Here is a 24,831-nt window from a genome sequence, read left to right as displayed (position 1 = left end):
ACCTTTCCCTGGAAGCTTTCTACCTCCAAGGTATTCATTCTTTTCATTCTTGGAGGATTCCTTTTATGAAACATAGTCTTGAATTTCTTACTCTTTGGTTCTCAAACCTTTACACCTTATATTTAAGACTCCACAATTTGACTCTGACCTATTTTCTATTTTGCTCTCCCTTTTGTTCTAACAAAATTGGTCTACTTGATGTTCCTCTGTATTAGTCATTGCATTGGCTCTTCTCATACTGATCCCTCAGCTCCATCCTCGGTGTCTGCTCATCAGAATATAACCTGTCTCACTGGTTGAAGCACTGTTTCTAAGAGCAAGACAGTATCTGTATGGAGACAGATTAAATAAATCATGATACATTAATAATTATCACAACTACTAGTAGTTACATATTGTTTACTATGTGCCAGGGACAGTCCTAAGGACTTAACATGTAGTGACCATTTAATGGTCACTACAACTATTAGATACTAACTTCATTCCCATTTTATAGAGGAGTCAGGCATAGATAGTTTAAGTAATTTGCCTGAGGTTATCTAGGAAGGCACACAGGGCTACCAAGCAAAGACTTTAGTAGTTAAGAAAGCTTTTCATATAAGGTTATTGGAAGTATAAGATACATTAAGTGAAATAAGAGAGGTATACTACAGTATATAGTGTGCTATGTACAGTTTATAGTAAAGGAAGGCATAGATTCATATTTATTTGTATATACATAAAATGCCTGTAGAAGGAAGGACTGAAAACTAGTAGCGATTTATGGGGAGGGCAAGTAGGGGCAAAATGCCTAGACTGAGGATAGTTCTTCACAGCATACTGTGCCTTGATACCTTTTGAAGTTTTTTAACCATATGAAGGTATTATTTATTCAAAAAATTAAACAAAATAACTTTTGAAGGCCAAATTCATGTATCTCCTCCTCCATGAACCTTCACGGATTACCTCAACCAAAATTAAGGTGCTTAGAATTGTTTCTTTATATTGCTGTCTATTCATTGAGACCTTCAAATGTTGAGTTCTTTTGTAGTCAAAGACACCTTCTACGTAGTTCTCTGACACCACCAAAATCAGTGAGGATAGTGCCTTATAAAAAGTAGCTGTTCAAGGGAGAACTAATGAATAGAGATAGAAATCAGATTCGTGTTTACCTGGAGTGGGAGATAGCAGAGTGACTTGGATCTGGCATGAAGGGATTTTGTGGGTAATAGAAATGTCCTGCTACTTCTTTATTCTTTTGACAGTTACCCTACTATATACATTTGTCAAAACTTAAAATCAGTATATTTTATTGTGTGTAAATTATGCCCCAATGAAACTTATTTTTTGTTCGATATTTCTTAAAATAATTATCTTGTGCCTAATTTCATGTTACTTTATTCACTTTTCAATAGTTCTGAAACACAGATGACTTGGGGACGGGATGGAAGTGAAGATTCATTTTGTAAGCCAATTTTTTCAACTCTTCCTGAAACCAACATTTTAAATGTGGTTAAGGTAGGGGAAAACTACTTTTTATGTCTTTAGCACAGAACTAGAACCATTTAGTTTTGTGGTTGGAGGTTTTAAAACAAAATGACTAGTGTTTTACTAGAGGTTTACTAATATCCAATCTTTGAAATTGCTTGTAATAGTATTTGTATCAAATGTCGTTCTTGCTATTTTTTTTTGTTTTGTTTTAATATTAGGAGTAAAAGAGAACTTTAGATTTACAGAATTAATACAGTTCTAGGAATACCTTTACCAAGAAGCTTTTAGAAACCAGTATTTTTTGGAACCAATAATTTTTTAGAATTAGGATGTTTAAAGAAGAAGTTATTACTTTAACTTAGTGATTAAGAATTAATAACAGTGCTAAAACTTTTTAGTGGCTGAATCAAATCAGTGATACCGAACCATTTAAAAAATCTCAAAAGTGAAAATTGGAGAATAAAATACTTATCTTGTCACCTATTTCAACTATTAAATGAGCATTTCTTTATTTCTTGCCTTCTTTTTCCAGACATTTGATGTTTTTTACTTTTGCATTTTTTGTCAGAAAGTTTTTATAATTTAAACTCTCCAAGTGAAATTTATCTCCTTAAGTTGTTTTATCTCTGTACTTCTGTCACAGTTTCTCGGCTTGTGTACATCCATACATCCAGAAGGTTACCAAGATCGTGAAATAATGTTGTTGATTTTAATGTTGTTTAAAATGAGTTTGGAGAAACAGCTGAAACAGATTCCTCTGGTGGACTTTCAGAGCCTCCTGATAAATCTGATGAAAAATATTAGAGATTGGAACACAAAGGTAAACCATACTTAAAGCCTTTATATTGATTTTAGCATTGGTTTTTTATATACCATCACAATTTGACTTTCATGGTGCATATGGAATTACTATTTTCTAGCCTGTTAAGATCTCTAACATATGAAAAATAAACTGAGGAAGGGACTATCTTCACTGGAACTGTATTTTGTTTTTTAAGATTTTATTTATTTATTAGAGAGAGAGAACAGAAGCCGGAGAAGGGAGAAGCAGACTCCCTGCTGAGCAGGTTGCTGAACTCGGGGCTCAATCCCAGGACCCTGAGATTATGACCTGAGCCGCAGGCATGTGATTAACTGATCAGTTAATCGTCCAGGCACCCAAGGAACTGTATTATTTAAATTTATGGTAACTGAATCTTCTCTAAAACTGCAGCTATTCATTTTTTTTTTAAGTGTTTATTGGGAATTTACTGTGGGCCCAGCATTAATGTATTAGAAGTACAGCCATGAAAAAGATAAATCCATTGCCTTTATGGCAGTTTTATGTTAGAGAGTTAAATAATAAAGTAAATATAGATTATAATATCATGTCAAGTTGTAGTAAGGACCACAAATTAAAATAAAGCAAGACATGGGTGTAGAGAATAATAGCAAGGCAGGGATCCTCTGCTGTTTCAGATAAGGCAGTCAGGGAAGGCCCTTCTGAAGTGACCTTTAGGAAAGACCTACATGAAATGGTGAAGCAAAGTCACAACAAAAATTTGAGTTGAATATCTATAGCCATATTAATGGTAAATGTGTGTAATTTTTGTTAGGTTTTTAAGAATTCTATTTTTTAGAACCTTTTTTGGTGGAAGATTTCAAAAGTGCAAAAATAGACACGTATGATGAACCCATAAGTACTTTATCACCCAGCTTCAACAATTAACAGGACATAATCAACCTTGTCCCATCTGTTACCCTCATCCCATAGTTTCTTCCCCTACTCAGAGATTATTTTGAAGCAATTTTGTTAGACTTGAAATACTGAAATAGTTGAGGATCCCTAAAATGCAAGAAATCCCAGGTCAGAAACATGATCTTCTGCAGCTTTCATTATATACCTCTAGGGTATTTGTATTTAGGTCTATTTAGGAGCACCTGGGTGGCTCAGTTGATTAAGTGTCCAACTCTTAATTTCGACTCAGGTCATGATCTCAGGGCCCTGGAATGGAGCCCCCAGTTCTGCTCTGTACTCAGCGGGGAGTCTGCTTAAGGATTCTTTTCTCTCTCCCTCTGCACCTCCCTCCACTCAAACATGCTCCCTCTCTTTCTCTGTCTAAAATTAATCAATCAATCAATCTTAAATTAGATTTATTTAGATTTAGATTCTCCTGGAGAGGACTGTTTAGATGCAGGTATAGGTATGCCATAGCACAAAACATAAAAGCCAAGTGAGATTCTGATTAGTATATCTGTTCAGTCTCTTCCAAAGTTTATTTGTTTTTTAAGATTTTATTTATTTATTCATGAGAGACAGAGAGAGAGACAGAGACACAGAGGCAGAAGGAGAAGCAAGCTCCATGCAGGGAGCCTGATGCGGGACTCAATCCCACGATTCCCAGGATCACACACCCTGGACCGAAGGCAGGTGCTAAACCGATGAGCCACCCAGGGATCCCCTCTTCCAAAGTTTAAAACTGAATCTGTGTACTGTGTCTGTTTTAGCAGGTCCTAGACTCCATGCTTTTTCTGAAAATGAGGCTCTTTTTATAATAATGCTTCCATAAGGGCAAGAAGGGATGGTGGATGATTTAGTTCCACTGACCTATTTGAAAAATCTTGCTTATTCTTTGTTTTCAGGTGCCTGAACTCTGTCTGGCCATCAATGAGCTGTCTAGTCATCCACACAACCTTCTGTGGTTGGTACAGCTGGTTCCTAACTGGACATCACGTGGAAGGTATAGAAAATTGAGAAATAAGCATCAAGAAAAATTTATATTTACATTAATGAAATACTTTGGTCCTTTATTCTCTTTCATCATTCTTTGAATGTTGGATCAGTCTTTTATTTCATAGTTGGCCATGGGGAAAGGCATTGTGACAGCCTGATTCTAATGCTTAGATCATTTTGTGATATCCTTGATTTTTAATTTTAGCTTATAACAATACAGATGGCACATATCATGAAAATGAATGAGTTAAAGAAAATGAGTTTTTTTTCTTTTTATTTTACTTTAGTAAACATAAATGTGAGCAATAAAATAGATTTTCTTTCAGTGAATCAGCAGGGCCAAAGATAAAGGCTCTTAATGATTTGCCTGAGTTTCAGACAATTCTAACTTAAAGTACAAATATTTTACGTGAAAATCTTACAGTTCTATTAAAGTTTATATGTTCCTGTACTGCCGTCTCTTGAAATATTAGCTATGTTTCCATTTAGAAGGACTCCTTTGGGCTCATTTATTTGCATCTTTGCATCTCAAACAGTATTGATTAAAATGCATTCTAAATACTTTAAATTCTAATTCCAGGCAACTAAGACAGTGCCTCAGCCTAGTGATTATTTCAAAGCTTTTGGATGAGAAACATGAAGATATCCCTAATGCCAGTAATCTGCAGGTATAAATAATATTTTTGTTTTCTTTTCATAAATGGGAAAGATAGTGAGGTATAAGGAAAAGTGATGGTTCTTAAGTCAAAAGTTCTGAGGTTAGATCTCAACTCTCAAGCATAATTATATAGTTCATATAAACTTTAAAATGGTACTTAACTATTGAGATCCATTACATGGACATGATATCATACCCAATACCATAGGTTAATTGTGGACAATTAGATGAATCAATGTATAAATACTAGTGGGAAAATCAAAATGTGATATATATGAGACTATTAGTTCACCTTATCAAGGTTAGCGATTTTATCATAAGATTAGAAGTTGCAGAACTATTACACATAATTGCATCTTGTACTTGTTTTTTTAAGTTTTTAAATTTTTTTATTTTTATTTTTTAAAGATTTATTTATTCATGAGAGACACAGAGGCAAAGGCAAAGAAAGACAAGAGAAGCAGGCTCCTCAAAGGGAGCCCAACGCGGGACTCGATTCCCCAACCCGGGATTATGCCCTGAGCCTAAGGCAGACACCCAGCTGCTGAGCTACCCAGGCATCCCTTGTGCCTGTTTTAATATTAAATAATCCTTAAATTGTAGGGCTTAAATATGGTTGTCCTCTAGTACTTGTTCAGTGGTAAATATATCCTGTATATATGGATGGGTTTAAGTATGTCCAAAGGAAGCTCCACTGAGGGATCCCTGGGTGGTGCAGCGGTTTGGCGCCTGCCTTTGCCCAGGGCGCGATCTTGGAGACCCGGGATCGAATCTCACGTCGGGCTCCCGGTGCATGGAGCCTGCTTCTCCCTCTGCCTGTGTCTCTGCCTCTCTCTCTGTGTGTGTGTGTCTATCGTAAATAAATTTTTAAAATTAAAAAAAATTAGAAAAAAAAAAAAAAAGGAAGCTCCACTGAGAGGTCCTGAAAGCTTTTTACAAACATTAATAGCACTGAGGGAGCTATGGGGGCTACACATGGTTGGAATTTTAAAACTCAACATCTAACCTGTTCTAGATGTGTTCTTGTATGAATTGCAATTCAATACAAATGCTCTTTTCTCTACTAGGTCCTAGGGATGAAAAAATAAATTAGAGACTCTGCTCTTGAAAACAATCTAGGATGAAACAAAATAAACCAGCCATTTTAGTACAGTGTAGTAAGAATGATAGAAGTATGCACAGAGTGCTGTGAGACAGATTGCAAGGGACAGCTGGTTTCTTCATTAGCAGAGTTCAAGTAGATTTGATTCCAGATATATGGGGACCATTTCTGAGCCACCAGGCAAATAGCTGTCAGTTCTTTCAGTGATACTTCCATCAAAAAAGAATTCTTTTCAGAATTCAGGGACTTCTACTCTTAGAGAGATTTAGCTTTGCTGACTTTAAAATAATTTCACAGAGAAAGCATTCTGTTTGTAATGCCATTTGGTCTCCTCCTTGAGCTTTTATCCTCAATTACAAATATCAAATCTTTTAATTTAAAATCCCTTCTAAGCAAATGAGAACTTTTAAGTAAAGGAGAATTGGATATCCCTGGACTATAAAGAAAGCTAAAGGAACAAAATTAGAGAAGGCAAAATGAACAGAGGACCACTGAAAAAAAGATTAAGAAAGAGCAACTGTTCAATTTCTCCTCTTCTGTTGATAGATATCAGTCCTACATCGATATCTTGTACAAATGAAGCCTTCTGATTTGTTGAAGAAAATGGTCTTGAAGAAAAGGGCTGAACAGCCAAATGGCACTATTGATGATAGTCTTCATTTGGAACTTGAAAAGCAGGTATCTGGGGCTAGATCATCTCTCAAAAGAATACATATAACTGGTGCCAGTTTCCTAATGACAAGCTAATAGCATAGGCATTTCTGGATTTAGAGACTTAGGTACATTCTAGCAACACAATTATAAAGTGCATGATATTTTTTACTTACAGCTGTCATGAAATTCTTCAGTAACCCTGAGAGTTGAGAATTGAGGTCAAACGATGGTTGTTGGTAATTTAATACTGGGAGTATTTTTTGGTACTCCTTTACTAGGGCAGTTGCAAGATGGCAAAGGGAATGCACTTGATTTAGAAATCAGGAAGCCTAGGTTAAATGCTTGGCTTTTCCTGACTTACCAGCTCAGTCAACTTAGCAAATTCTTAGTCCTTCCTGGGCAACTCTCCTAATGTGTAAAAAACTGGGATGGTATCTATGCTAGCTAATTCATGGGTGTTTTCTTTTATTTCTCTAACAGGCATATTATCTGACGTACATTCTTCTTCATTTAGTTGGTGAAGTTAGTTGTTCTCATTCTTTTTCTTCTGGACAACGGGTAGGTAGTTTTTAGTATTTTCTTGTTTTTAATAAGTGCCACTATTGATGGAATGAATGAACATTCTTTTTATAGAAGAAAACTTTGTAAAAGTTAACTTTGGGTTTACTATAGAAATCCCAGTATACCCTGGAAAAAGAGAAGTAATAGTAACTTTGCAACCATATCTTTGGCAAGAATTATCTGCACATTAGTTCTGTTTATTGGAGTGTAATTTAACCATCATAACTTGACAACAGTGTAATACCAGGGTCACCAAATGGACCAGCTCTTAGCTGGTGTCTTCCCATCTCTTCTCCCACTACACTTTTTTTTTTCTTTAGAAATAATATTTGGAAAAAAAAAATTTGACTTCAAAATTAAACTAATAGTAAGTCAGGCTACTTTACGTATGCATTTCTTAATTATCTCCCCATGTCAAGATTTTCATTTTGAATTATTCTTTCCTTCCCATACTTCCATAATCCATACTTCTGGAGAAAGTTCTTATTTAAGTCATCATATTTCATACTGTCGGTATTCCAACCTGTTTTAAAACTTAATATTACCTCCTTAGGCATTGTGAAAAGGACATAAGACTGGTTCATGAGGGGTTGTCTTAGGTTTTATTATTTGTTTTGCTTTTGGTTTTTTGTTGTTTTTTAAGGAGACAGTGTTACATTGGTTTCAGGTGTACAACATAGGGATTCAACAGGTTTATATGTTATGCTATGCTCACCACAAGTGTAACTACCATATGTCACCATGAAGCACTATTACAATACCATTGACTATACTTCCTATGCTATACCCTTTTATCCCCATGACTTACTCATTCCATACCTGGAAATCTGTATCTCCCACTCCCCTTCAGCCATTTTGCATAGCCTCTCACTGTCCCCCACCCACCTACCCTCTGGGAACCATCAGTTTGTTCTCTGTATTTATAGGTCTGTTTCTGCTTTTTGTTTGCTTATTCACTTACTTTGTTTTTTAGGTTTCACATATAAGTGAAATCATATGGTATTTATCTTTCTCTGTCTTATTTCACTTTCACTTAACATTCTAGGTTCATCCATTTGTCTCATATGGCAAGATTTCATTTTTTTTTCTGGCTGTATTCTATTTTATATATATATATACACACATATCTATTATATATATATATATACACACACATATATATGTGTGTACACACATACACATATATACTACATCTTAATCTATTCATCTGTCACTGGACACTTAAGTTGCTTCCATTCTCGGCTATTTTAAATAATGCTGCAGTAAACATAGGGGTGCATATATTTTTTCAAATTAGTGCTTTTGTTTTCTTTGGGTAAATATCCAGTAATAGAATGACTGAGTCATTTGGTATTTCTTTTTAAATATTTGAGGAACCTCCATGCTGCTTTCCACGGTGATCACACCAGTTCACATTCCCACCAGTAGTTACACGAGGGTTCCTTTTTCTCCATCTTTGCCAACACTTGCTATTTCTTGTCTTTTGATTCTAGCCATTCTGATAGGTGTAAGGTGATGTGGCCCATTGTCTCATTTCAAGGATCAATTTGCAACAATTTGAAATGCCATCTTTATTACATGTTCAATTCCCAGTTCTTTTTCTGGACTCTTTTCCATCAATCTATTTGCTCTTCCTGTCCCAAGACAACAGTTTTAATTAACTTTATTTTTACATAGTGTATTTGATATCTGATATAGATCTGTTCACTTATTTTCAAAATATTTTAAAATATTTTCCAGCATTTTCTGTTTAAGATGATACTTGTTTTTTCTGCAAGTGAGTTTTATTATTTATATATTTTTTAAAAATTATTTATTTATTCATGAGAGACACAGAGAGAGAGAGAGAGAGAGAGAGGCAGAGACACAGGCAGAGGGAGAAGCAAGCTCCATGCAGGGAGCCTGACGTGGGACTTGATCCCGATCCCGGTTCTCCAGGTCCACACCCTGGGCTGAAGGGGCACTGAAACGCTGAACCACCCGGGCTGCCCTGCAAGTGAGTTTTAGAATCAGTTTGTGCTGGGGCACCTGGGTGGCTCAGTCAGTTAAGCCTCTGACTCTTGATCTCAGCTCAGGTCTCGATCTCAGGGTCATGACTTCAAGCCCTTGCTTGGGCCCATGCTGGATGTGGAGCCTACTTTAAAAAAAAAAAAAAAAAAAAGAATCAATTTCTGCCTCCACCCCCCTAAAAAATGTTGTTGCAATTCTTATGCATTCATAGATCATTTTGGGATGTTTCTCCATGTCTTCTATATCCTTGAGTAAACTTTGATTTGATATGATTTTTTTTAACTTTATTTTTAACTATATTTATTTTTCTTTCACTTTTTTTTTTTTTTTTTAATGAGTTTATTCATTTGAAAGAGAGAGGTATGCCTGGGTGGCTCAGCGGTTGAACTTCTGCCTTTGGCTCAGGGCATGATCCCAGGATTCGGGATCGAGTCCCACATCAGGCTCCCTGCAAGGATCCTGCTTCTCTCTCTGGCTGTGTCTCTGCCTCTCTCTCTCTGTGTATCTCTCATGAATAAATATATAAAATATTTTTTTAAAAAAAGAGAGCAGTGGGGAAGGACAGAAGCAGAGGGAAAAAGCAGACTTCCCACTGAGCAGGGAGCCCAGCACAGGGCTTAATTCCAGAACCCTGGGATGAGGACCTGAGCCAAAGGCAGACACCCAACTGATTGAGCTACTCAGGCACCCCTGTATACAGATGGCAAAAAGATACATGAAAAATGTTTAATACCACTAATAATCTAGGAAATTAAAATCAAAACCACAATGAGATATCTTTTTGCCATCTGTATATCTTCTTTGGAAAAATATCTGTTTAGGTCTTCTGCCCATTTTTTTATTGTAGGGTTTTGTTTGTTTGTTTTTTGGTGTTCTTTATATATTTTGGACATTAACCCCTTATCAGATATATCATTTGCAGATATCTTCTCCCATTCAGTAGTTGCCTTTTCATTTTGTTGATGGTTTCCTTCTCTGTGTAGTAGTCTTTGTATTTTTATAAACACCATTGTACATAGAATTTTGTTTGCTCTCCTCTTTTTGTTGTTGTTGTTTGTTTATTTATTTAAGTAACTTCTGTACCCAACATGGGACTTGAATTCATAACCCCGAGATCAAGTCACATGCTCCCCTGACTGAGCCTGCCACCTGCCCCTAAAACTGCTCTCCTGATTGGAACCTAATGTAGTCATCTATCTGTTTTACTCTTATGTGGTCTTCACATTCTTTTAAATTGTTTTTCTTTTTTTTTTTTTGGTTAAAGCAATGATTATTGTTTAAAAATTCAATTATTATAGGGGCACCTGGGTGGCTCAGTGGTTAAGCATCTGCCTTTGGCTCAGGTCATGATCCTGGGGTCCTGGGATCAAGTCCCACATCAGGCTCCTTGCAGGGAACCTGCTTCTCCCTTTCTCTATGTCTCTCCCTCTCTCTATCTCTTACGAGTAAAAATATAAAATCTTTTAAAAAAGTTAAAAAAGGGATGCCTGGGTGGCTCAGTGCTTGAGTACCTGCCTTCAGCCCAGGGCATGATCCTGGAGTCCTGGGATTGAGTCCCACATCGGGCTCCCTACATGGAGCCTGCTTCTCTCTCTCTCTCTGTCTCTCATGAATAAACAAATAAACTCTTAAAAAATTTTTTTCAATTATTATAAAACTATATAAAGTAGAAAGTAAAAGACTCCCATGCCCTCCTATAAATTTCTCCATAATTTATGTATATACTAACTTATTACCTTAATGAAAATGGAGTCATACTATTCATATTATTTGCAACTTATCTTTTTTATTGCCATAAGATATTAACACTTCTAATAACTATAGTATTTCAAAATCTTTACCGATGAACATTGTATTATGCTCTTTGTAATTATACACAGACTAACTTGAACATGCTATTTGCATGTCTACCAACCTATATAAGCATTTCTGTAGAAAACTAGAATTGGAATTGCTAGATCATAGGTTGTAAATTTTTCAAGTTTAAATTATTGTAAAATAATGGTTATCACGTTTCCCTTCAAAAAAGTGTCCGTTTATATTCTCACCTTAGTATATTCAACCTTACTATACTGTATATATGACAGTGAATGTTTTGGACAATACACATCTCAAACTTAAGACACTTAATTTCTCAAGAAACTATTTTTAAGGGATCCCTGGGTGGCTCAGTGGTTTGATGCTTGCCTTCGGCCCAGGGCGTGATCCTGGAGTCCCGGGATCGAATCCTGCATCAGGCGCCCTGCGTGGAGCCTGCTTCTCCCTCTGCCTCTCTCTCTGTGTCTCTCATGAATAAATATATAAAATATTTGTTAAAGGGCAGCCCAGGTGGCTCAGCGGTTTAGTGCTGCCTTCAGCCCAGGGCGTGATCCTGGAGACCCAGGATCAAGTCCCACATCGGCCTCCCTGCATGGAGCCTGCTTCTTCCTCTGCCTGCGTCTCTGCCTCTGTGTGTGTGTGTGTCTCTCATGAATAAATAAATAAAATCTTTAAAAAAAATCTTTATTAAAAAAAAAAACTTTTTAAACCTTGTTTTGTTCATAGAGAAAAAGTAAGCTGTTACTTGAATATTCCATTAGAGAATATGTTAAAAAAGAAGGAGGAGCACCTGAGTGGCTCAGTCAGCTAAGCTTCTGCCTTTGAGTCAGGTCATGATCCTAGAGTCCTGGGATTAAGCCCCTTGTTAGGCTCCCTGCTCAACAGGGAGTCTGCTTCTACCTCCCTCTGTCCTTCCCTCTCCCCCTGCTTATGCTCTCTTTCTCTCTGAAATAAATAAATAAAATCTTAAAAAGGACTCTAAATTTCTGAGCATAAATCACAGTCAGAATTCACATTTTCATTAATGTAGCTTAATATATAACAAAACAACTCTCATGTTTGTATATATTTTTATGTTAATTAGCAGTAAACCTTAACAGTCTTACTGTTGTGGCAGTTACTGTTTTCACTAATAGGACTACTATTACGTTATGGTTAATATCAGAAATCACTAACTAGAGAAAGAGATTTTTAAATGATTGTTAGTTGTTCTAGCAACATCATCTCTGTTAATTTGCAATGCTTCAGAGTTGTTTTCATCCCTCATGTTTGTTTTGCACAGAAACACTTCGTGCATCTCTGTGGGGCTTTGGAAAAGCACGTTAAGTGTGATATTAGGGAAGATGCTAGACTATTCTATAGAACTAAGGTAAGTGTGTTTTTTATAAGAATTGTTAGGTTTTGCTGTTGTTGTTTGGCCATTAATTAATGGAAATTAATATTTGAGAAAGAGAAGCATATAAGCCTCTCTTTAAAAGAAAATGTAAGATGAGAAATATGACTTTTTCCTTTAATAACAAATCAACTGCTAGTAAATACTTCTAGCTAGATTAAAAGTGAAAGTAGGGATGCCTCAAAAAAAAAAAAAAAGAAAGAAAGAAAGTAGGGATGCTTGGGTGGCCCAGTGGTTGAGCGTCTGCCTTTGGTTCAGTGTGACCCTGGAATCCTAAGATTGAGTCCCACATTCGGCTCCCCACAGGGAGCCTGCTTCTCCCTTGGCCTGTGTCTCTGCCTCTCTCTCTCTCTATCTCTCATGAATAAATAAATAAAACATTAAGAATAAAATAAAATAAAATAAAAGGAGAGGCGCCTGGCTGGCTCAGTCAGTAGAGCATGTGACTCTTCATCTTGGGTTCATGAATTCGAGTCCCACATTGGGTGAAGAGATTACTTTAAAAAAAAAAAAAAAGTGGAAGAGAATATATATACAGTGGAATATTACTCAGCCATCAGAAAGAATGAATATCTACATCTACCATTTACATTGATGTGGATGGAACTAGAGGGTATTATGCTGATCGAAATAAGTCAATCAGAGAAAGACAATTATATGGTTTCACTCATAGGTGGAATATAAGAAACAGTAAAAGGGACCATAAGGGAAAGGAGGGAAACTGAGTGGGGAAAAATTAGAGAGGAAGACAAACCAGGAGAGTCTCCAAACTCTGAGAAACAAACAGGGTTGCCGAAGGGGAGGTGGGTAACTGGCTAATAGGCATTAAGGAGGGCACATGATGAGATGCACTGGATGTTATACTATATGTTGGCAAATTGAATTTAAATAAAAATAAATAAAAAATAATAAAACACTTTCCTAAAGTCAAAAAAGTGAAAGAGAAAAAAAATCTCAAGACAAATACATTTTTCATTTTACTATACTCTCTACTCTAAAACTCCTGACACCTGAAGAGAAAATTCTTCCAGTACTAATAAAACTTACAGTTTCTTTTTTCATGGTACAAAATTAAGATTTTTAGGCTTAAGTTAGTTTTGAGGATTAAAAGCATTGTTTAATTAAATATGTTTTAAAAGTGGTTATAACATTTTGTGATGGTTGAAAACTTGTTTTGTTCATAGAGAAGAAATAAGTTATCTGTTATTCTTTGAATATCCTAATTAGAGAATGCATGAAAGGTTTCTGAGTTCTGCATCACCTAGTCTGAGCTCTATGATAGAAATAATTCAGCAGTAAGTTTACTAAGCTTTTTTTTTTAAAGTTTAGTGTATTCAAAGACCATAGAAAAGCTGAATAGGAGTATGGAGTTAGGAAAGCAACTTTAGTATTAATAAAATGATTTTTAACATTTTATCCTAAAACAAACTAAACACTTTTTTTAAAAAACCTTTTCTTGGGATCCCTGGGTGGCGCAGCGGTTTGGCGCCTGCCTTTGGCCCAGGGCGTGATCCTGGAGACCCGGGATCGAATCCCACGTCGGGCTCCCGGTGCATGGAGCCTGCTTCTCCCTCTGCCTGTGTCTCTGCCTCTCTCTCTCTCTCTGTGTGACTATCATAAATAAATAAAAATTAAAAAAAAAAAAAAAAAAAAAAAAAAAACCTTTTCTTTTAAGGATTTTTTTTTTTTTGATTTTTTAATTCTAAATCATCTTTGAGCATTTGTAGTGTAGAGCTGATTCTTTTTTGGCATTGTGTTTGGATAAGTCATTAAATGAAGTTTCAGCTTTGTAACTTTATATCTTACATTAATTAACTGTAAAGGTTAGTCGTTTCAACAGTGCCCATTTGGATTTAGTATGTGTATATATTTTAGTAGATTTAAGTTAAATACAAAGATGAGCAACTAATGAAGTTGTATCAGATTGCAGATTTTCAGAAAAATGTAGGGGATAGCTCTTTGCCTTAGAGTGGAAACCAGTTTCAGAGAAGCACATTCTTTTGAACATTGACTAGAGTTACTGGCCCGTAGAACTTGGTGGTAGTGGCTACTGCTGACAGACATGCTAAAAGGGGACCACCCAAGGTTTTTGTTTCTTAAAGCTAAGGGCCAGCATAGATTGGTGCCAGAGCTCGTCTTACTTAGAGTGTAGAGAGACACAGAGGTCTATGAAAATTGCGTTGGGGATGGTCTGCTGAGGAGTTTCCTCTTCACAACCTGTAATTGAAAAAGATGGTGATTATTTTAGAGAAACTGAATCGGCTGAACTCTAAATGGAGAAAAAAGTAGACCTTTTAATTTACTTTATAACTTCAAAGCAGCTATAAAATTCCTGACTGGTTTAAAACATTTTTCTGAAGCAGTTATGTTTAAGAGCTAATTGAGCATCTCTAGAGTGGTAGGAAATTTTGAGTTTCAGGCAGAGACTCACTAAGCCTTCAAATGTAGGAATATACCTATTATTTAAAGACAATTCATAGTACTTTGCAGAAACCTAGAGAGGCAGAAGAGTGAATCTTGGATCTTCTGATAGTGTGGAAAGGAACAAATGACAACTATTTTTGTGGCCTTGAGTCTTTCAAACAGAAATTGGAAAGACAATGAACAGCTAAAGCCTTAGGCCGTATACAAAACCCACACTTCAGCTTCTCTACATGGGTGTTCAAAAGCCAACAAGTTAAAAATACAAGTGTCTTGAAGGTAGGGAAGGAATATGTTTTTTCTGGATGATCTTTAGTAACAAATGGGAAAATAGAGTCCTAAGCATTCAGTAATTTAGATGATGGTGATGGATAAACGTCTTATATTAATCACTGATTTCAAAGTCTCTCCAGAAGATGAGTATTTTCTCTTTCTTGACAAAAATTAAGTTGAATTGTTGAGTGTGGGCCTGTCACAACTACCAGATCTTTTATATCCAGCATTAAATTGATTTTAGTTAAGGATGTTTTGATCTGATCCCTTTCCCCTTTTTGATATTTTTAAGGTAAAAGACTTGGTTGCCAGGATACATGGAAAATGGCAGGAAATAATCCAGAACTGTCGGCCTACTCAGGTGTCATTTTATTAAACAGTTTTATTTATTCTTAGTAGTATTGCTAAATGGTATTTCTTTATACTGTTTGAAAAAAGTATGCAGAGCACTTGCTTCTCCATGTGTTAAGATAAACTGAAAATTCCAGTATAATTGTGTATGTTTTTTCATTTTGGTTTGCTTTATTATTACTTATTTCCAAAGATGGTTGAGCCCGTTTTAAAATGTCACATTGCATCAAATGTAGGTTATTTCATGAGGAGCATTTTTCTAAACGGCTTTATTGAAATAAAATTCACATATCATATTTCACTCATTTAACATGATTTTTAGTATACGCACAGAGTTGTGCAGCCATCACCACCAAATGTTTTAATGTAAAACACTTTGTCACTCCAAAAAGAAATCCCAGAACCCATTAGCAGCCACTGCCCATTCCCCAACCACCTGCATTTCTATCCCCACTCCCTCCAAGCCTATAGGTAACCACTATTCTTTGTGTCTGTATAGATTTGCCTATATAAGTGATACACCATGATTCACTGTGTGGTCTTTTATGACTGGCTTCTTTCACATAATATAATGTTAGGTGAATCCATGTTGTAGCATGTATGTCATTTCTATTGCCAAATAATATTCCATTGTATGAATATATCTTATTTGATTTATCCACTTATTAGATGGACATTTGAGTAGGCTTCTCCTTCCTGGCTGTCCAAATAATGCTTTCATGAACAGCTCTGCATAGGTTTTAGTGTGAACATACGTTTTCAAATGAAAATACTTTGGGTATATGCTTGGGAGTGGAATTGCTGGGTCATGTGGTAATTAAATGTTTTGAGGAATTGGTCAGACTCTTTTCCAAAAGGCTGCACTATTTTATACTCCCACCAGAATGTATAAGATTTCTAAATTATCCACATTCTTGCTAACACCTGTTATTATCCATGTTTTTTATTATAGCTCTAGTAAGGGGTTGGTAGTAGGATATCATTGTGCTTCTAATTCACATTTCCCTAATGACTAATGATGTTGAGCATCTTTTCATATGCTTGCTGTCCATTGTCCATTCATGTAGCTTCTTTGGAGAAATGTCTATTGAAACCCTTGGCTCATTTTTTAATTGGGTTTTCTATCTTTTTATTATTGAATTGTAAGAATTCTCCATTTGTTCCAAATACAGGTCCCTTGTAGGTATATAATTTGCAAATATATTCTCCAATTCTGTGTGTTGTCTTTTCATTGACTTGATGGTATCATTTGTAGAACAAAAGTTTTTAACTGTGATAAAGTCCAGTTTTATTTATTATTTTTCCTTTTGTTAGGCATTTGGTATCATATCTAAAGGGACTTTTAAGAGAGGCATTGTTTAAGCACCTGGTATTACATTGCCATATATAAATTTGCCTTTTACAAACTGATATGTTATTGTCTAAATTATGCTTCTCAAATTTTAATGTGCATATAGGCATCAATTTGTTGAAATGCAGATTTTGATTCGATAGAGCTGGAGTGGGACCTGAGAGATGCTGCATTCCTAACAGGTTCTCAAACTGATGGCAGTGCTGCTGGTCCAAGGGCCATGATTTCAGTAGATAGGACCTAGAAGTTGCTTTATAGTTTATGTCAAAGCCACAGGAACACTAAAGATTAATTAGAAAAATTAATCTCAACTATTTTATATTTTGACTCTTCTGCTGTTATTGCCCTTCATAAATGCCTGCTCTTTGAGAGAGAAGCCTCTTAGAAATCTTAGTGTTTTGTTGTTGTTTCAGTTTCTAATCTCAGTAGATCTTGTTTTAGCCTGGCCATCTTTGCTGATGTGATATTAAAAGAATTTAATACTAAAACTTTTCTGTTAGCTTAATTTTACATAATCTTCTTAAATATGATCCTCCACATGTGTGTGTTGATGAGGAAAACATCTTGCACTTATTTTGTACTTTTTTTTAATTGTTAGACCACAAAATGTGAAAACAATCCAATTACCATAAATTTTCAGAGAAATGTATGATATAAAGATTTATTACTTCCTTTATCAAAACCCTGTTTGATGATTAGTAGTTTTATAAGGATTAATTCATAATCCAACTTTCCTTTATCCTGTTTTTTTCCCCTTCCCTTTTCTAGGGGCAGCTTCATGACTTCTGGGTACCAGATTCTTAACGGGAGTTGAAGCAGCGAAAATATGAACCAAGAGAAATTCAATAAGACCTTTTCCTAGAAGAGTAGAAAGAATGCTGTGAACTCCAATGGAATGCTAAGAAAATGTGCTACAAATGTGCCACTTGAATATCTAGTATGAAGCTGGTAATGAAGAAATTGCCGTTTCTGAAGCAGATAGAAAACATGATCTGCTTTATTTTAAGGCAACTGGCCTTTTAAAAAAGAGCAGAATCCTATAACAAGAGGGGAGGGGTAGAAGCAGCTAATAGTTGCATGTCTAACCTGCCCCTATTAACTCCTCTCGTTAAACTGTAAGCCAGTTATCCTATTTTTTTTCCAGTTGTATTTATGGCACTTGGATAATCACAGGAAATATGTAGGAAGGGGTTTGGACCAACTTAAGTAGTTGGACATGGAAATCAAGACCAAGTTCCAGTTGGTTTTAATTTTCCCCTTGGTTATTTTAGGACTCAAAAAACTTAGAACTGAGTTTAATAACAAAGAATAAATCTCTTCTGTAACTCCTATAAACTACAGAGAGGTTTCAATCCATACATTTTCCTTCACTATTCAAGATACAAACCTGTTAGTTTTTTTGTTGTAGTTGTTAGGTTTTTAAAATACGTTTAAACAGTTAAGAAACAGAAATTTCTTATATTGTCAGATCCCCTTAAGGGGAAGAGGTTAAGCTATAAAATAGTGTCTCTGTTTTTATGCCAAAACATTCATATGCAGTTTGTTTTGGATTCTTTTTAAATGTATATATATATTTTAAATACTGGTTAAATCTTAGAATCTTGGCTAAATCTTAGAATCCTGGCCCTTGGTTAGCCATATTACAGAAGTCTAGTATAGAAGCTTAAAGATCTGGACAAGTTTCCAAAAACCTTATATAAGCTTGGCAGAGACCTGGATGGTGTTTATTCTTTGGGACATTGCACGCGCGCATATGTGTGTGTGTGTGTGTGTGTGTGTGTGTGCACGCACGTGTGTGCGCTTGTATTTTAAAGTTGTTGCACTTGAAAACCACAGCTGCTCTAAATATTCTTAAACACTGGAAAGCCATCCTTGGGTTTAAATGGTAAAGGGTTAGTAGAAGTGCACATGCTGGTCTTAGCCCAAGGGCCCTTTAAAGCCTTTGGTAGTAATAGACTCTTACTAGCTAACTGAAAAATTCTTTTGTTGACTGAGTGTATCTTTTTCGGGGGTGGGGGGGCTATTTCTTGACTGAGAATGTCAACTTTTTTTTTTCTTTCAATATTGACTTGGATAACACTACTTTCCTGAGCATTCTGATGTCTCCAGTTGTGGGGGGTGGGGGGATGGTGGAGAAGATGGGAATTGGGCTGGGGTTTATGGTTTAAGAGGGGAGAAAAAAGTTTTGAAAAATAGCTTTCTACCTCTAAATTGAGGCTTAGAAGTAAAAAGCATTTTATTTTAAATTTATCATTTACAATAATATAAGTAACTTTTGAGCCCATGTCAAGCATTGAGCAGTTAGAGATTTTATAGGGAAGACAAGTAAATCCGATTCCCAAGAACCCCGGTTGAATGAGGCCCCAAGAGTCAGACCAACAAAAGTTTTATTCTGTGTTGAGTTTACTGGTAAGAATATTATTATCTTGATACTACCTCTCAAGGGTATTATTAGAAAATGCCACTTATGGTTAATGAGATAGATACAGAGAGTTCTATTTGACAGAAGCTTGAAACTCTGGCATCTATCTGCCCAACAATGGGGGCTTTCACTCTTTGTAATTTAATACTTTGTAGATACATTATTTGTGTGTAATTTTATAAGTGTTCATATTTTTCTCATTTTGCATTGTGTAAAGTGTACAAAATCTCAAAGTATAAAATACTGCTTATATTGCTTGTAATTACAGCGTGTAAATATTTTCTAATCGTGTACATTGACGGGGGACAAGTGGGTTATTCAGGTTTTTTTTTTAAGTGACCCTTTTGTATTGCAGTTTCAACAGATAACTGCTCATCAAATTTAAAACCACTTTGATACATTTTTATTTAGCAGTTCCAATAAGAAAAGTCTCTATTTTTAATTGTCTTTCTTCATTAGAGAAAAATACTTCATCTGTCCCTTTAAAAATGGCCAGACATCAGTTTGGGCCCTTTGTATTTATGACTCTGGTAGATGTCTCCATCTCCAGGTCACATTCTGGTCAGTATTTGCATTGGGTTCTCATACAAATTCTGTGATTCTCTTTTAGCACAAGTAGCCCATGACTTTCTCCCAAATCAAGTATTACCCTTCTTCCTCTTGAGTCCCCATGTTTTGTCTCCCTCCTGCTGTTATTGCCTAGCTAATGGGATAGTAGCAGGGGGAGAAAATGTTCATTGCACAGAGAATGTCAGGCCACTTTTGGGACTTGGCAAACAAAGCTTGCACTGAGTGGTGGTGTGTTTGGCAGTATTACTGTGCCAAAAATAACCTTGTCTAATTTTCTGGATATGTATGTCAAACTTATTACCCTTATTGCAAGCGAAAATTAAGGTACTTGTGTTTATTATGCTTTTGTGTGTAACTGTTGGCCTTTTCTAAACTGCTTTTCTTGTTCTCGGAAAATAGAATTCTATTAGTTATATCATGTTAGTGAAGAGGCTCTCCATGCACAAAATGCATCTATGTAGCAGTAAAGTAACAGCATTTGTACATTTCCTGTCTGTCTTCTGATGGCAATGGTGCCTTTGTCACCTTTTGGAAGGTTGGCATTTTTGTTTTGTTTTGTTTTGTTTTGTTTTGAAGTACAAATAATAGCTTGCTTTTGACTTCACAAAAATCTCCCCACATGTAAAAAAGAGAAAAAGACGTGTTGTCATCCAGGCTCAGTTAGGAGCATTTGCCTTTTTATTTCTGTGCAAACAAGTATAGTTGGCGGGGACTGGCCAGTAATAATGCGTGGAGTCTTTAAACCAAGGGTAATTTTTAAATTTAAAAATAAAAAATTTAAGAGGTGACCCAGTAACAAGTGACTGAGTTGGAAAATTAGAGAAGAGACTGTCCTGGTTTGTCTCTAAGGAGGCAAGATTAGGGTACCAGTGGCTGGGCACATAGAGCATGATCTGTGGCTATTTCTACTCATTAACAGTGTTGGTGCACCTCATTATCTGTGCATTTGTTTTCCCTGGGCAGTCTTGTCAGCCAGTTAATCCACCAGCTCATAGGCAGTTTACAGTAAATGCAGATTTCTTTTCTCTTTCCTTTTTTTAAAAAAAAAGATTTTTTATTTACTACATCTTGTTTAAAGTCCCATGAATGTATGCGTGTGTTATTAAAAATGCTTTTTCTCAGTTTAAATATGTGTTTGGTAATATTTGTTTGGGAGTAGGGGATGGTTAAGTATCTGGATACTTAACTATCCCAATAGACTATCCCATCTATTTCCCTGTCCCATCCCCTAGTTTCTAAATTGATCTTTTTTTCCCCTCTTGCTTTGGATTCTCTGGTCTGTTTTTTTGGCTTGTATTTCTAGAATACATAAAGTTGTGAATGTATACAGTTCACTTTTACATGATCCACTTGATAATTTGCTGCATACTTTGTGGTCAGCAATTCAGTAATCTCATTCTTATATTACCTCATTCATTCAGTTGATTCAACTAATGCGTACCTACTACATGCTAGGCACTCTTTTAAGGATTCAGTGGTGAACGACACAAACAGGGCTCTGATGAAGCATACCTTTTGGTATCCAGGTGAATATATTTCGTAATTAGCCAAAGAGGACTAGAAAGGAATCCCTTTGGCGTGACTCCCTTGGTCTAGAGCCCAGGTCAAAAAAAGGGGGAAACCATACAATGCAGAGGCAGGGCTCAGGACCACCTCCAACCTGTCAGGCAGATACAGCTGTGCATATACCAGTTGAGGGGAGACACAGGTTGACAGCTCCTCACAGAAGAAACTATTATGAGCTCATAGGAGGGCTAGGCATGATTGCCAGAGGCCTCAGGTTCTAGAACCATGCCAGTAATTCTCCCTTCTGACAGGCTGGTTTGGAGAAGACCACTTGTGAGCATTTTTCTGACAGTGGCATAGAGGAGTGGTGGGGGAGTAACAGCCAGACAAAACCAAAAACATTGCCTTTAGGACTGGGATGCTGGCAGCATAGCCTTGTGCAAGTTTAGGGCCTTGACCTTGATCTTAGTCCTGACCTCAGATCCCAGATTGACTGTACCAACCATTTGATCTCTGACAAGTTACTTCCCCTGTCTGAACCTTGGTTTCTACATCTGTTAAGAGGAATAATAATGGCATCTATCTCAGAGCTTATGAAGATTAAATAAGCTAGTGCATGGAAAGTATTTAGCCAAGTGCCTGGCATATATTCTAGGTATTATTTAGCTCTAATTTGAAGCTCTTCTCAGATGCCAGTTAAAATTGAACTTGAGGGGCACCTGGCTGGCTTGGTCACTAGAGCATGCTACTCATGTTGTATTTGAGCCTCCTGTTGGATGTAGATATTGCTTTTAAAAATCTTTTAAAAAATAAATAAATTGAACTTAAGATACTGGAGGGTTCACTGACATCTAAGCAACCATACCTTAAAATTGTAGTGTGTGTGTACTTATTCCTTCTGACAGCTCCAGAGGCTTCTCTGTCCAGCTCTGTCTCTACCAATAAATACATATATATGTATATATCAGTTTATGACTTTTTTAGAACTCAGCATGCTAAAGCTGAGAAGGGGTGGTGGGGGGTTATTTTCCATCATTTGTCGACATGTCCTGACACTCCCTTTTCCTTGCTAACCATTTCCCAGGCTGGAGTCAAGAGAGGGCAAACCAGAGGCCCAGCTTTGGGTCTGACTCCAAGACGACTGGCTGGGAGGAAAATTTAACAGGCAAAACAGGCTTCTGAGGCACAGTGGAACAATGAGACTACAGCATTGGTGCCCTGGTGACAGTCCCTACTGAAGAAGCACCTCAGCTGTATATATGGCCAAAATAAAGATCACGCCACCTAAAGGGAGAGTGCTGGGCAAACCAGAGGTGGAGATGGCAAAGCAGGAAAAGAAATGCTGCCACAGTGAACAGGAAGCAGGACAACTTGACTAGGCCAGAGTTCTTTGCCTCAGGGAACTTCTGCTCAAGTTTCAGGAGTTCATACCTACCCCCTTCACCTAGGATCCCTGCTACAGTGAGTAACTGCCTCTGTGCGAAGCCTGGATCCAAACGCTGGTGTGTAGCTGGCTGAGAACAACAGCCATTTTTCTTAGAGCAGAGTTGGGGAGAATAGCCTAGGAAAAACAAAACCACATCTTACATTCTGTGTTTGTGAAGTACACCAGAAGGTTTTCAAACAGCAACTTCTCATAGCCACCCTGTGAAGCAGCCAGAGTAGTAACTTTAAGGATGAGTAACAGCCTGCTCAGAGAATGCCCTGTGTCCCAGGACCCAAATTCATGGCTAGGTTAGGATCATTTCTTCCTTTGATTTTTGAGTCTCTTCCACTGTCAATATTCCCCTCATTCATATTTTATCAGCTTGATTTGCAGAGAAGAGTACTGTCAGAGGGGCTTCCTATGTAAAGCTGCATTAATTGCCATCACATCTGATCTTTCATTAGGTTTGGAGACTGGAGTGGGAGGAGAGCAGAGAGAAATGGATTGTGATCTAAATCTATATTATCAGAGCTAGGTAACTGCTCAACTATAGTTTTGCAAGTGCCATGCTGGAACTCCACATTGTGATTTACACATTTTGCTTATTTAAAATGTGTGAGGTTCTGAGTCCGCCAACAGGGCACCTTTGAGGAGAAGAAGGGTTTGCCTCAGTATAGGTGTGAGTGGGATGCTAAACCTGCCACCAGATCACTACAGCTACACAGGCACCTGAAGTTGGCAATGTGAGTGCTGTGACAACAGGAGGAGCTGTGTCTGTTAGCCCACTGGGCCCCTGCAAGTTAATTTCTCTCCCGTCTGGTACTGTGGGGCTAGCAGTTTTCCTGCCCTCCCTCCACTGTTACCCGCCACCACCCCCCCACCCCAGCCCACTTTTCCACAGTACTGCAGACTTACTTTTTTTAGCCATTTCTTTCCTGGGCTTCCCAGCTTGGGCTTCCATAATCTATTAGGATTTTCTTCTGTGGTCTCTCCCAAACTATTTGCTGACTTTTCCCTTCTGTTTCCCCCTAGGAATCTGCCCATCTCATCACATCAAGCTCACTTATCTCTTTTACACCCCTTCTCTTCTGCCTATTCCCCTAATACATGTCTGTGTACAAACTTCCACATTTATGCCTTTGACAATTCCCCTTCAGGTTTACCCTATTTCCCTCTTCTCAGGCTTTTCCAGTACTGATTATTCTCTCTGTAAACACAAGAATAAATTTCAAGGCCAGTTACTTAACCTCTTAAAGCCTGTTTTCTCATCTATAAAATGGGGCTATTAATCCCTCAGGATAGAATGAGGGCACAGTTCTTTAAATGAGGCTGGATAGTCTCTGTAAGTGTGCACACTTTAACATAAGCATTCTTCTCCAGCTACTTCCCCCTCCATGTACACACACATCCTATTTACAGAGTGCTGGGGGAGGTGGAAGTGTAGCGTGGGCCCTGCTGTCTAGCGATCTGCAGGCACACACAGCAGCCCAAACTACAATATTGTATATGATGAAGTGCCAAACTAAGCTCTGGGGAATTCAGGAAAGTGGGATGACATGCCTTTCCCAGGGTCCCTTTAGTTAAATAATGACAGAGCCATTTGAATCTTGTTCACTCTCCCTCAGGCCAGTATGCATCTGCCTGTTCTCCTACCCCCTGCCTCTCCAGAGCTCAGACTCCTAGGCACATGTAAGAGTCAGTTATCTATGGCCCTATGGCCTTCATCATTTTAGTCCTGCTCTTGGGCCAATTACAATACTATCATGGATGAGGGAGGGGATCAGGCCAGATCATGGCTAAGGCCTCAGTTTAATTCAAACCCTAGAGGGATCTTTTTTTTTTTTAATCTTTTTTTTTAAGATTTTATTTTTTCATGAGAGAGAGAGGCAGAGACACAGGCAGAGAGAGATGCAGGAAGCCCAAGTGGGAGTTGATCCTGGGACTCCAGGATCATGCCCTGAGCCAAAGGCAGATGCACAAGCCACCCAGGCGTCCCTAGTGGGATCTTTAACAGGCTATGAGACAGAGATATAGCCTGAGTTGCCAGGGAAACTACAGCATCAAAGATTGCATGGGAGGACCATCCTGGACCTCCCCTAGTTGGGGAGCTGATTCTGAGGGCGGGGGGGTTC

The 24,831-nt window shown here is 37.3% G+C and overlaps 1 protein-coding gene and 1 long non-coding RNA gene across 4 annotated transcripts in view; one reads left to right on the top strand and one right to left on the bottom strand.

Moving 5' to 3' along the window:
* SLF2 (SMC5/6 complex localization factor 2) overlaps positions 1-22,734 on the top strand; it is a 51,127-nt gene extending 28,393 nt beyond the window's left edge. For 2 of the 3 annotated variants that reach the window (XM_077877927.1, XM_077877926.1), the window contains exons 12-20: positions 1,395-1,497; positions 2,114-2,290; positions 4,093-4,190; positions 4,764-4,851; positions 6,490-6,621; positions 7,078-7,155; positions 12,269-12,355; positions 15,366-15,434; positions 17,544-20,895. In XM_077877927.1, the coding sequence (XP_077734053.1) occupies positions 1,395-1,497; positions 2,114-2,290; positions 4,093-4,190; positions 4,764-4,851; positions 6,490-6,621; positions 7,078-7,155; positions 12,269-12,355; positions 15,366-15,434; positions 17,544-17,579 (868 nt within the window). In that variant the 3' untranslated portion in view covers positions 17,580-20,895. Of the gene's footprint in view, positions 1-1,394; positions 1,498-2,113; positions 2,291-4,092; positions 4,191-4,763; positions 4,852-6,489; positions 6,622-7,077; positions 7,156-12,268; positions 12,356-15,365; positions 15,435-17,543; positions 20,896-22,357 lie in introns of those variants that run through there. The other variant, XR_013368022.1, reaches the window with a different exon arrangement.
* On the bottom strand, positions 13,334-14,514 carry LOC144301239 (uncharacterized). The gene is made up of 2 exons (XR_013368045.1): positions 14,042-14,514; positions 13,334-13,829 (listed from the first exon to the last, which is right to left on the bottom strand). It is a non-coding gene; the product is annotated as an uncharacterized LOC144301239 (long non-coding RNA).
* Positions 22,735-24,831: the final 2,097 nt, after the last annotated feature.

The sequence above is a fragment of the Canis aureus genome, chromosome 29 (genome assembly GCF_053574225.1).
Source record: "Canis aureus isolate CA01 chromosome 29, VMU_Caureus_v.1.0, whole genome shotgun sequence".
Lineage (NCBI taxonomy): Eukaryota > Metazoa > Chordata > Mammalia > Carnivora > Canidae > Canis > Canis aureus.
The sequence above is the reverse complement of the archived record's forward strand: the minus strand, read 5'-3'. Positions and strand labels throughout refer to the sequence as shown.